The 13,755-nt window shown below is 42.8% G+C and overlaps 1 protein-coding gene across 1 annotated transcript in view; it reads left to right on the top strand.

Annotated features, from left to right (window-relative positions):
• Positions 1-13,755, top strand: part of PARP8 (poly(ADP-ribose) polymerase family member 8) — a 333,484-nt gene that overhangs the window by 217,125 nt on the left and 102,604 nt on the right. The window contains exon 6 of the mRNA XM_073583404.1: positions 1,560-1,637. Coding sequence (XP_073439505.1) covers positions 1,560-1,637 — 78 coding nt within the window. The remainder of the gene's footprint in view (positions 1-1,559; positions 1,638-13,755) is intronic.

Raw genomic sequence — 13,755 nt, 5'->3', positions numbered from 1 at the left:
GCTACACAGATTAGCTGGACTGGCTTGCATGTAAGTCCTAGTCCTCTAGTGATAATCTCCTGCTGATAAAACACTGATTGTACTGCCTAGTTATTGAAACATCACTGGAATCGGGCTCTCTTGCCCTGCTGCTCTCAGATTAAATAGCAAAAACCTGCTGACAGATTCCTTTTAATGAATCACATATGTATTCGTTTATATGCTTCTTACACGTATCCACAGAAGTAATGTTCATACTCATGATCTACAGGAATTCCTGTAAAGCTATCATTACCATTTATCTGTATGAAGAGCTGTGAATGATTAACCCTTCGTCTGCCACGACAGAGCAAATATACTGTTGGTTTACAAAGTCCTGACCGGGTCTGCAGTCATGGCTTGTATTCCAGGTCTTTGCCTCCAGAAATAATGGAGTAATAATTTGGACATCAACTATCGGTCTAACCGGGAGTTAAGCCATTTGCTTCTGGCATGGGAAGGTCACGACTTCATTCACTTTAATATTTTATTTCAGTGAAATTGAAATCTTCTTGCACAAGGTGAAGGCTGCATAGTAAATGATGTTGTGCGGATGAATGACTACTCTAATTTCTCAGACTGGACCACTCAATCATTGGTTACAGGTCCCATTATGTCACTGATAAAGATTGACTTCAAAAAGAAATTTCTTTTATTAGTTTTCTTGGCATTTGACAGATTATAATTGTGTTTTGCATCTTTATATCAGTCAGTTTCCAGAGTCCTTCACATTACCCCAAAGGTGGATTTAAGTTCTTTATATAAGTTTTATAAAATCTTAACACAGTCGCCACCAGGGGGAGCTCAGGAGCTAGTGGCTTACTGTATGCACTTACTGTATGCACTGGGCTCATAGGCTCCCCCTAGTGGTAAAAGTCTGATAACTATAAAGAAATATTAGACATAGTAAGTTTTCCCATTCAGTTTATTTCATGGATGATTTTATTCCCTTAAGGACTACCAATACACCTTTTTAAGGTATCCGTCAAAGGATATTATTCCAGTATTCTAGATTATGATGCACAGGAGTCTGATCCGTCATGAAGGAGATGCTCTAATAACAGCTGAGCTCCTGGTCTAACATCCAAGATCGGAAGAGCCTCTAATCCTATCCGTTTAACCCTTTCATTGTTGCTGACCAGCTGAAGGAGGACTTCCCCCTTGTGTCCAGTCACTGGCTTTCCTAGTGATGGGATCGAGAACCAAGGGACCGGTGTGTAGTCGGTATTGGGAGCCTAAGACCACGCACCAAGGGAAGATGGTCGCAAATATTGAAGAGCGTTTTGCCTGTCTCCGCTCCAGTAAAGCAAATCTCCAGGCTAACTTCACCCTCCAGCCATTGAGTGACAGCTTTCTTCTTGCACAGTATTGTCCATCAGCGGACGTAAGGTGGGACTAGCCCACCGATCCTGTGTAGGAAGACTCCGCACTCGACTTCCACTAATAAACTTTGATTTTATGAACACTGTTATGCCAGAGAAAGCGTCAACTCTGCCTCCTGGAACAGACGACAAAAAACGCTTTTCTCCTTTTTCTTCTAGGAATCACGACACGGTAGTGCAGTGGAAGAAGATTCGGAAGGAGATAACGATTCTGAAGAGTTTTACTATGGAGGGCAGGTGAAGTTTTTATGATCTGCACATAAGCACCTTACACATGAAAATATATAAAGTATAAAATACTTTTTTTGAGGTATCCAGGGGCACATCTGAGGATAGAAAAGGTTTGCAGGAACCCCATTCTTTTAATCTTAAAGGTGATGGGTAGGGTTTATAAGCCAACAAACTGGTGACAGGTTCCCTTTAATTATTGTAATTTACAGAGATAATGACTTTTGGGCTTTCATTGGCTGTAAGCCATAATCATCAACATTAACAGATATAAACACGTGAAATAGATCACTCTGTGTGTAATGACTATAGAATATATGAGTTTCACTTTTTGTACTGAAGAATTGAAATAAATGAACCTTATGATGTTATTCTAATTTTGTAAGAAGCACCTGTATGTCTTGAGAATACATTTGCTACTCTGCTGGCAGAAGGGACAAACTTCGGGCCATGCTTCCATCATTGGACTACCCATGAATCTCACTGCGAGTCTACAACGTTTTCAATGATTCCATTTTATTTTTAGTTGTCTTTCATGGGTAAGAATGGTATTGTCCGGTATGGACTGTAACTATTGCCAAAGAAGTGCACTATATGTACTCTGGCACTAAAACTAATAAGGTCCGATGTCCAGTTCATGCTGCACACAGAGCAGATCCCTTGATCTCTGCTGCAAGCTGTCAAAAGCATTTTTGTTTATGTATGCACTTCTTGTAGGAATCCCTGCAGATCAAAAATGCTATAAAAATAGAAGTTTGGAAACTGAATGGAGCGAGAAGAGACAGTGAATGCATTTGAGCAAATTGTAGCAGAGACCAAGTCGATCTAAGGTTATGGGTATGTGCACACGTTACGCATTCGTGGGCGGATTTTTCCGCGCAGAATCCACAGGTCAAAATGCCTACCTGCGGATTTACTGCAGATTTCCTGCGGATTTTGTGCGGATTTCGCCTGCGTTTTTACACCTGCGGATTCCTATAATGGAATAGGTGTAAAAACGCTGCGGAATCCGCACAAAGAATTGACATGCTGCGGAAAATAAACCGCTGCGTTTCCGCACGGAATTTTCCGCAGCATGTGCACAGCGTTTTTTGTTTTCCGTAGGATAACATGGTACTGTACATCCCTTGGAAAACAGGGCCAAACCCGCTTCGGATCCACAGACTAATCCGCAACGTGTGCACATACAGTGCCTTGCGAATGCATTCGGCCCCCTGGAACTTTTCAACCTTTTCCCACATATCATGCTTCAAACATAAAGATATCAAATGTAAATTTTTGGTGAAGAATCAACAACAAGTGGAACACAATTGTGAAGTTGAACGAAATTTATTGGTTATTTTAAATTTTTGTGGAAATTCAAAAACTGAAAAGTGGGGAGTGCAATATCATTCGGCCCCTTCAGTGCAGCAAACTCACTCCAGAAGTTCATTGTAGATCTCTGAATGATCCAATGTTGTCCTAAGTGACTAATGATGATAAATATAATCCACCTGTATGTAATCAAGTAGCCGTATAAATGCACCTGCTCTGTGATAGTCTCAGGGTTCCGTTTGATGCACAGAGAGCATCATGAAGACCAAGGAACACAATAGGCAGGTCTGTGATACTGTTGTGGAGAAGTTTAAAGCCAGATTTGGATACAAAATGATTTCCAAAACTTTAAACATCCCAAGGAGCACTGTGCAAGCGATCATATTGAAATGGAAGGAGTATCATACCACTGCAAATCTACCAAGACCCGGCCGTCCCTATAAACGTTCATCTCAAACAAGGAGAAGACTGATCAGAGATGCAGCCAAGAGGTCCATGATGAACTGCAGAGATCAACAGCTGAGGTGGGACAGTCTGTCCATAGGACAACAATCAGTCGTACACTCCACAAATCTGGCCTTTATGGAAGAGTGGCAAGAAGAAAGCCATTTGTCAAATATATCCATAAAAAGTGTTGTTTAAAGTTTGCAACAAGCCAACTTGGAGACACACCAAACATGTGGAAGAAGGTGCTCTGGTCAGATGAAACCAAAATTGAACTATTTGGCAACAATGCCAAACGATATGTTTGGCGTAAAGGCAGCACAGGTCATCACCCTGAACACACCATCCCCACTGTCAAACATGGTGGTGGCAGCATCATGGTTTGGGCCTGCTATTCTTTAGCAGGGACAGTGAAGATGGTTAAAATTGATGGGAAGATGGATGGAGCCAAATACAGGACCATTCTTGAAGAAAACCTGTTGGAGTCTGCAAAAGACCTGAGAGTGGGACGGAGATTTGTCTTCCAACAAGACAATGATCCCAAACATAAAGCAAAATCTACAATGGAATGGTTCACAGATAAATGTATCCAGGTGTTAGAATGGCCAAGTCACAGTCCAGACCTGAATCCAATTGAGAATCTGTGGAAAGAGCTGAAAACTGCTGTTCACAAACGATCTCCATCCAACCTCACTGAGCTCGAGCTGTTTGCCAAGGAAGAATGGACAAGAATTTCAGTCTCTCGATGTACAAAACTGATAGAGACATACCCCAAGCGACTTGCAGATGTAATCGCAGCAAAAGGTGACGCAACAAAGCATTAAGTTAAAGGGGCCGAATGATATTGCACTCCCCACTTTCCAGTTTTTGAATTTCCACAAAAATTTAAAATAACCAATAAATTTCGTTCAACTTCACAATTGTGTCCCACTTGTTGTTGATTCTTCACCAAAAATTTATATTTGGTATCTTTATGTTTGAAGCATGATATGTGGGAAAAGGTTGAAAAGTTCCAGGGGGCCGAATACTTTCGCAAGGCACTGTACCATTAGAGCCCCAATTCCTTGCTTTTTTCATACCATGATTTTAATAAATGTATGGATTCTAGGTAATTTTATTTTTTCGTCACATTCATTATGGCTTTTTGACATTTTTAAAGTAATGTTTTCAACCCTTGTAATATTTGGTTTTTTTTTCTAAAGAATATTGGTGCCGTTTTTATTATGCAGATGTTTTTGTTTTATTCATCATTTGCAACTTTTTGAAAATTTGCAACTCCAGTAGCCTATTAGAGTACAAATTCTATATATTTTTTTTTTTACAGTTTTTAGACTTACATGCAACATTTAAAGCCTAGTGAGAGGACTGAACAACATTTTACTTTAAACAAGCACAAAAAAGCATCTTTTAGGCTATGTTCACACTGGGCTTTTTTATGCTAATTTTCAGCTGCTTTTTCCATTACCAGCAAATCCTATGAGTTTTCAGAAATCTCATGCACCCACATTGTTTTTATTGTCATCAGGATTTAGTGCTTTGCTGCGTTTTTTTTTTACATAGAGTATGTCACTTCTTTCCGCGTTTTTTCAGCATTTTTGCATCATTTTTCACCCATTGACTTGAATGGATGGTGAAAAAATGCTGCAAGTTGACTTTTTTGCAGTGTATTTGCTGCAGAAAAGTCAAGGACAGCAGGATGCGAGCTCACACTTGGCTCTGCTACATCTAGATGGCAGGCTGCATGGTTGTATGGTTGCGACACTGAACAGCAGATTTGGACCCCATTCACTTGAATGACAGAGCTGCAAACACCGCTTCTGATCAGCGGTAAGATCATCCCCACCGGTCAGACAGCCGCGTTTCCCACGCTGTCAAAAGACAGCATGAGCACACAGATTTCATCGAAGATATAAAGTTTACCTCCAATTACTGCTGCAACCTGATACTACTGCTTGCATCAGTCCACACCTGCTGCCACTAATAACAGTGAGAGCAGGAGCGGAGGATGGGAGTATTCATCAGCCGCTCCTGCGCTGTAAATAATTTTAAAAAAAATGGCTTGGATTTCCCTGTATTTTTGATAACCATCCAGGCAAAACTCAGAGCTGAGGGCTGCATCCCTCAGCCGTCAGCTTTAGCAAGACTGGTTATCAAGAATAGAGGGTTCCTCACACCGAATTTTTTAATTATTTAAATGAAAAAAATGCGTGGGGTCCCCCCCATTTTTGACAACCAGCCAAACTAAAGCTGACAGCTGGGGGTTGGTATTCTCAGGCTGGTAAGGGGCCATGGATATTGGTCTCCCCCCCAGCCTAAAAATAGCAGCCCGCAACTGCCCAGAAAATGCACATCTATTAAATGTATCAAATCTGGTGCTTTGTCTGGCTCTTCCCACTTGCCCAGTATTTGTGGGGTTGATGTCACTTTTGTATTGTCCAGTGACATCAAGCCCACGGATTACTAATGGAGAGGCGTCTGTAAGACACCTATACATTACTAATCCTATAGTTGTATTGTAAATAAAGACACAGCCAGAATAAAGTCCTTTATTAGAAACTAAACAAAACACACTTTTACTTTTTTATTTAAAAATAACAAACAGTTATACTCACCTAATGCCTAATTCCACTGAATCCCTCGTCTCCTGTAATAAAACAAAGAAAAAACAACAATATCCCTCACTTGTCCGTCGTTCTGTCCCATGCCATAATCCATGTCTGGGGGATAAATAGTTTTCAACCTGAACGGTGCCAAGATGCGACCGTCCAGGCTGAGAACCACTGGTGACTGGACTGCTGCAAACACAGCGTCAGTGACTAGCGGTGACATCATCGAGGTTACCTCCAGTTACAGAGGCTGCGTTCCCAGCAAGGCTGAACTGCGGTGACCTCAGTGAGATCCCCTCTAGCAGCATGAGAAAGTCGCACGGTGAGGAGGCGGGCGAGTTCACCACAGTTGAAATTCACTGCAGTGAAATCCTCCCAGTGAACTTGCCTCTGCACCATGCGACTTTCTCAAGTTCAGCCCTGGGAGTTTTATTTTTCTGTGGGGGCTCTCAACTTTATTAGCATGCACAAAGAAACACAAGTTAGCCTAAAAAACGCATTAAAAAATGCATCAAAAACGCACTAAAACATGCGTTTTTGCTGCAGCTTCTTTTCCTGCCAAGAAATCCGGATTTGCCGCAGAAAAAACAATGCAGCAAAAACGTCCAGTGTGAACATACCCTTCAAGTGAAATTGTCATATAATTTATTCTGATCAAACCACGGACAACATGAATCAGATCCTGGCTGCACGATTACAGCCAAGTTAATTCATTTCTGAAATGCTCCGACTTTTCATAGAAGACAGAATACTATTCCAGCACTGCATATGGCTGGCTCTTTCCAGGTGATTGACAAATCTCTCCCTATGTACACATAAGACAGAGACCTGTCAATCACCTGCAGCAGTTCTGGAAAAACCCGGTCAGGGATGGCGCCGGATTTGTCTGGTCTCTGGCTATGGTTCCCTGCCTGATTGTCACGGTTTATCGTCTCTGAGCATTTCAAAGAAAAATATACCTGGTGCAATCATGACTGTGCAGCCAAGCTCTGATTCATGCTGCCTGAGGTTTGGGCAGCATGAATTAGATGACAAGTTCTATTAGTTTGTGCCAAAATTATCAAAAATCGTGCCACATTTTGATTGAATCAGATCTAAGGTTTCTCAACAGTTCCTCTGCAAATACAATCTTATGCTGAATAAGGAATATGAATAGGACAAAAACCTATTTTAAAGGGAACCCGTCAGGTCCCCCGTGCCCCCAGAACCACCAGCAGTTGTGTCTACCTAACTAAATACCTGCCTAACAGTCCCTTTATTACATTGGACACATAAATACATCTTTAGAAAAAGTATTTCTAATGTCGGTTTATGATATGTAAATTATAATAATTTTTATTTTTATATAGCGCTAACAAGCTCCGCAGCGCTTTACAGTTTTCACACATTATCATCACTGTCCCCAATGGGGCTCACTATATAAATTCCCGATCAGTATGTCTTTGGAATGTGGGAGGAAACCGGAGTACCCGGAGGAAACCCACGCAAACACTGGGAGAACATACAAACTCCTTGCAGATGTTGTCCTTGGTGGGATTTGAATGTGGGACCGTGCCGCTCGTAAATGAAGACTTTGACTAGTCAAGGGGGCGTTAGTTTCTCCAGACTAGTCGGCCCACTTAGCATGTTATCATGCCCCTGTGGGCATGGGCAGTGCGCATGACTGCAAGCCTTCTGCACTTTCGATCATGCGCAGTGCCCCTCTCTGAGGTCGGGATGTGTACACCCAGCTTCAGAGGCTCAATATAGTGAGGGAAAAAAGCTGCGCGCATGCGCGAGGTTTGTATAGCGCTGGCGATGACACCGGTTCTTGTAAGTTATAATGCCCACATGGTCATGATAACATTCTTAATGAGCTGTCTAATCTGGGAGAATTAACTCCCCATCAACTAGTCAAAGGGTTCATTTGCATATCATAAATGGACTTTAGAAATGCTTTTTCTAAAGATCTATTTATGTATATAATGTAGTAATGGGACTGTTAGGCAGGGAATTTAGATAGGTAGACACAACTGCTGGTGATTCTGGCTGCACAGAGGACCAGAGAGGTTCTCTTTAAACTACTCAAAAAAGTTGTAGCTAGACCTTCCTTCATCCAAAGGAAAGGATTCATGTTGCTTCATTGCTTTTGCTCCCCCACTTTCCCTAGCCTTTACCTCCTCTAGTCAAGTCCATAGCTGTAAAGATGCATAAGTAACGTCACCCCAAAGATTTCTAGCGCATGGATAAAAGAGACCTCGTTCCCGTGATTAAATCCTTTGAAATGCGTCCTAGACTGTCTCTCATTCCTTGAATACAACCGATTTACTAGATTTGATGCACGTTAACCCAATAATCCAAGTATGCCTTTCGATCAACAGTGCTCTTAGTCATAGCAATGATCGAGAGCACTAAAGCATGGAACATGTAAGTGAATCATGGCTTTTATAGCTTGAAGTTTAAAAAAAATGTTCTATTCAATTTACGAGAGAGTTGGAAAATTTTGAAATTCTGGAGAGGAAATAGTGAAGTTGTTGTCAGATCATCTCTAATATACATTCAATGCCGTAACTAGAGTCCTATGGGCTCAGGTGCAAGATTTGAATCGGGGCCACCACTAGAATGTTGGTCAGATCTAAGGGCCCCTGTAATAATGTCCTCCCTCCTGGCCCCTATGCTGTAATAATGCCCCATATCCTGGCCGCCATCCTATAGCAATGTCCCTGTCTTGTAATTAGAACCCCTTCCTGGGCCCAATCCTGTAATGATGTCATGGCACCAATCTTGTTGTAATGTTCCCTATTCTGTAATAATAACTCCAGCCCTGTATTAATGTCCCCTATCCTATAATGATGTCCCCTGTCCTTGGCCCCTTCCTGTAGTAGTGTCCCCCATCCTGTATCAATGTCCACCGTCCTTGGCCCATTCCTGTAGTAATGTCCCCCTTCCTGTAATAATGTCCACTGTTCTTGGCCCATTCCTGTAGTAGTGTCCCCGTCCTGTAATAATGGCCCCCATCCTTGGCCCCTTCCTGAAGTAGTGTCCCCCATCCTGTATCAATGTCCCCCGTTCTTGGCCCATTCCTGTAGTAGTGTCCCCCTTCCTGTAATAATGTCCACTGTTCTTGGCCCATTCCTGTAGTAGTGTCCCCGTCCTGTAATAATGGCCCCCATCCTTGGCCCCTTCCTGTAGTAGTGTCCCCCTCCTGTAATAATGTCCCCCATCCTTGGCCCCTTCCTGTTGTAGTGTCCCCGTCCTGTAATAATATCCCCGATTCTTGGCCCCTTCCTGTAGTAGTATCCCCCATCCTTTAATAATGGCCCCCATCCTCGGCCCCTTCCTGTAGTAGTGTCCCCCATCCTGTAATAATGTCCCTTGTCCTTGGCTCCTTCCTGTAGTAGTGTCCCCCATCCTATAATAATGGCACTTATTTTGTAATAATGGCTACAGGCCCATCCATGTTAGCTGACGGCCTCTGTTGTGGTACAGGAAGCTAATGGATCTCTGAACCATAATACATTTCAGCTGAAAACAGGGCTATCACTGGCAGGCCCTCCTCCTGTACAAGGCCGGCCGCACTCTCTGCAACCACAATCGTTACGCTTCTGTGTGCACTCATTAGGATTTGTTTCATGTAGCAATACAAATGCACAAAAAACCAGAGACCTACAAGATATAACTTCTAAAGCTTCTCTTCCTTATTAAAGTGGCTAGGTATGCCATAATCCCCACCACCGGCTGCATGCGGCCTGCACAAGTGTAAGGCCCTCGCAGCACAAGCCCACATACCCAGCCAAGACCCACGCTTTCATGTAACATAGTAACATAGTTATTAAGGTTGAAGGGAGACTTTAAGTCCATCTAGTTCAACCCATATCCTATCCTAACTTGCCCTAACATGTTGATCCAGAGGAAGGCAAAAAAACCCATGTGGCAACAAGTAAGCTTCACATTGGGGAAAAAAATTCCTTCCTGTAGTGCGTAAAAAATTCCTTCCATGTAGTGCGTAAAAGGAGACTAGTGCCTCACCTTCGGCTACTACACTGGCTTCAGCCATGAAAAAATCCACTTAGTTTTATGCTCGGGTAGTTGTTTTAACCTCTTCAGTGCCACAGAGTAGTATCTCCTGTTTGGCATTGGGTGCTATGCTTACATGCCGATTACCGGTAACTGTACTATTAAATAAATTCCCCCCAAATTCGGGCCGTTCAGCATTCATGTGGTGGAACCTATGTATTGAGTTGACATTTTGTGAATTTGCAATCGATGTGTAATTTTATATTGATTTTATATGGATTTAGGCTCCGTCTTTGGAGCTACTCTGAAAGTGTCCTTGTTGTGCGCTGTCACAAATAGAGGAATGGAGAATGTGCCGCTTTCTCTGTTCGTTTCTATTGGAGTGCTGTAAATTGCCAAGTGCACTTGTCCATTTTTGGAAGTCATGTGGGAATGAACTGGTAGAGCCGCGGCCCCGTCCCTTCCTGCCAGTGCAGTGCTGGACCGCCAGAATAAGGTTATATGGCGCCCGTCTACATTATTTTTGCCTCCTTAACCACTGAATTAGTTTCCTTTATACCGACTAATCTCCCACACAAATGTGAGGATCCTTCTGCATCTTGTATCAAAGAACATCGAGTCTCCCCTTTGTTTAATGAGAGCAGTAATTAAATCTTGACTTCCGTATGGAACATTTATGGCTCTTAGCTTTGAATTAGAGATGTGAGATTAATTCACACGTCTTGGAAATACTTGTTTAAACACCTTCAGAACATTTTAATGTCTTCTATGTGTGACTGAATATTTTATTAGCATACTTTATATTTTATTTATTCTCTATAACCCACCACTATATAACTTAACTGCCTTCTATTAAATTGCAGAGCATTCCTTCTACAGTAGATTCTTCGGTTTTAACGCATGCGATTTTCATTTTTCCTTTTTTTTCTACAGAATGCATATTTAATGTATATATTCCTAAAATGACAGGTTAAGCTGGGCTCAATATGTTTCATCATGCACAGTATTTGTGAATCGGCTTGAATGCATTCTTAACTCACTTTAAAATGAAATCCCTTACAGACCCACTTGAAACTTATGCATTATATATAAAGGTATATAAACTACCTAGGACTATGTGGGACTATTAATTATTGAGATGGGAAATTTATTTTACAGAAGTGCAGATCATATTCCATGTACCTTGATTATAAAAAGCTTTGCAGGTGCTATGTTATTCTTAAAGGGACTCTGTCACCAGGTTTTGCTTTGTCGTTTTAAGGCAGCAAGCTGTAGGTGTTAAAACACAGATTTCAGTGATGCCTCTCTTATCAAGCTCAGTGGTTTTGTTCATTTGCAGTGATTGTTTTAGCACAAGGTGCTTATCATTGCTGGACCCAGCAGCAGTGCCTGGTAGTCAGACTCCGCCTCTTCCGTGATAAGCCACTCACTGTATATGCAGAGCCTGATGTGGGCGGTGGCAGCTTCCTCAGCTCTGCTGCATTGCTAAATCTAAATGCTCTGATTTTGTCAGAACAGCTGCGCCCATTAAACTAAGGGACATGTTTTCAGATTCAGCTTCTCTTTGCCTACACCATACTGCTCTCAGATGAAGTAGAAAAACTGCTGACAGATTCCCTTTAAATGACCTCTGTCATCAGGTTTTGACACCTAATTTGAGAGTAGAATAATGTAGACAGAGTCCTTTAATCCAGAATTGTATCACTTACACTGCTGCCATGTAGTCCTCCATATTTTTGAGCTCTGTATAACCCCACCTACTTTCTGCCTATGCACAGTGTACACAGAAAGCTGCCGATCAGCGGTGTAGGTGGGGTTATACAGAGCTCAGCATTCAGAGAACTGGTAGATCAGCATCAGAGAAAACAGCAATTTTATCAAAACTGCAGTAAACAACCCAGTAAGTGATACATCCCTGGAATCAAGATCGTTGCACCTATATCATGCAGCTCTCAGCTGGGGTAAGAAAAACATGGTGACAGATTCCCTTTAACCCTATTGTAACTGAACGTACATTATTCCTAGAGATGATCAAAAAGAGGAGGAGATAAGAGGGGAAGAGGAGATAAGAGGGGAATAGAGAAGGAGATCTTGTGAGGATCGGAGGTTGCGTGCAGGTAAGTACCGGGAGATGAGGTCACAGATGTATGGAGGAATCAGGTTGTGGATGCCTTTGTATGTCATGGTTAGGGTTTTGAATTGGAGTCTTTGGGTAATGGGGAGCCTTTGCAGGGATTGACAGAGGGGAGAGGCTGGGGAATAATGGGAGGACAGGTGGATTAGTCAGGCAGCAGAGTTTAGAATAGATTGGAGGGGTGCGAGAGTGTTAGAGGGGAAGTCACAGAGCAGGAGGTTGCAGTAGTCTAGGCGGGAGATGATGAGGGCATGGAGTAGGGTTTTTGCAGATTCTTGATTGAGGAATGTACGGATCCATGAAATATTTTTGAGTTGAAGTCAGCAGGAAGTGGAAAGGGCATGGATATGTGGTTTGAAAGAGAGATCAGTGTCAAGGATAACCCCGAGGCAGCAAGCTTGTGGGACTGGAGCGAGTGGGCAGCCATTTACTTTAATGGAAAGGTCCGTTGGGGGGATCGCGTGAGATGGGGTAAAGATGATTAATTCTGTTTTGTCCATTTTAAGTTTTAGAAATCTAGTGGAGAAGAAGGATGAAATAGCTGACAGACATTGAGGGATTATGGTTAGTAGGGAGGTGATATCTGGTCCAGAGATGTAGATCTGTGTGTCATCAGCATAGAGGTGATACTGAAAGCCATGAGATTCTATTAGCTGTCTGAGGCCGACGGTGTAAATGGAGAAGAGCAGGGGCCCTAGGACTGAACCTTGTGGGACTCCAACAGATAGGGGTCGCAGTGAGGAGGTGGTGTGCGAGTGGGAGACACTGAATGTCCGGTCTGTTAGGTATGATGCGATCCAAGATAGGGCCAAGTCTGTGATACCAAAAGATGAGAGGGTCTGTAGTAATATGGAATGGTCCACTGTTTCAAAGGCAGAGGACAGGTCCAGGAGGAGGAGGGGAGGAGGATAGAGTAGTGTCGCTTGGCCTTGGTGGTTAATAGGTCATTGGTGACCTTAGTTAGGGCAGTTTCAGTGTAGTGGTGTGAACGGAAGCCAGATTGTAAGTGATCAAAGAGGGAGCAAGAAGAGAGGTGGGAGGACAGTTCAAGATGGACGTGTTCCATTAGTTTTGAAGCATAGGGGAGAAGTGATATAGGGCGATAGCTAGATACAGAGGATGGGTCAAGAACTGGCTTTTTGAGGATAGATGTGATTGAGGAATGTTTAAAGCTTGAGGGGAAAACAGTTGTTAGTGATAGGTTGAGCGGGAAGTGTCAATGGGTTGTGATAAAGACTGTGGTGAGGTTTGGGATGAAGTGGGGTGGAATCGGGTCAAGTGCACAGGTGGTGAGATGTGATCTTGAAAGTAGAGTGGAGAGTCGATCTTCTGTAATGGTGGAGAAGTTGGTTTTGGAGGAGGATGGCTGGGCAGTTAGGAGGAAGTGCTCTGGGGGTTGTCGAAGAAATCTGTCTCTGATGTTATCAATCGTCTGCTTGAAAAATGAGGCAAAGTCTTCAGCTGAGATGAGTGGGGAGGGAGGAGGTGCTGGGTGACGGAGGAGAGAATTGAAGGTGTTGAATAACTGTTTAGGGTTGTGAGACAGGGAGGATATGAGAGATGAGAAGTAGGTTTGTTTTGCTGCAGAGAGTGTGGCCTTGAAACTATTGAGGGACTGTTTGAATGCGATGAA

The sequence above is a fragment of the Dendrobates tinctorius genome, unplaced genomic scaffold, assembly GCF_039654945.1.
Source record: "Dendrobates tinctorius isolate UK_male_01 unplaced genomic scaffold, ASM3965494v1 ptg000078l, whole genome shotgun sequence".
Taxonomy (NCBI): domain Eukaryota; kingdom Metazoa; phylum Chordata; class Amphibia; order Anura; family Dendrobatidae; genus Dendrobates; species Dendrobates tinctorius.
Note: the sequence above shows the minus strand (reverse complement) of the source record. Positions and strands in the feature narration are given on the sequence as shown.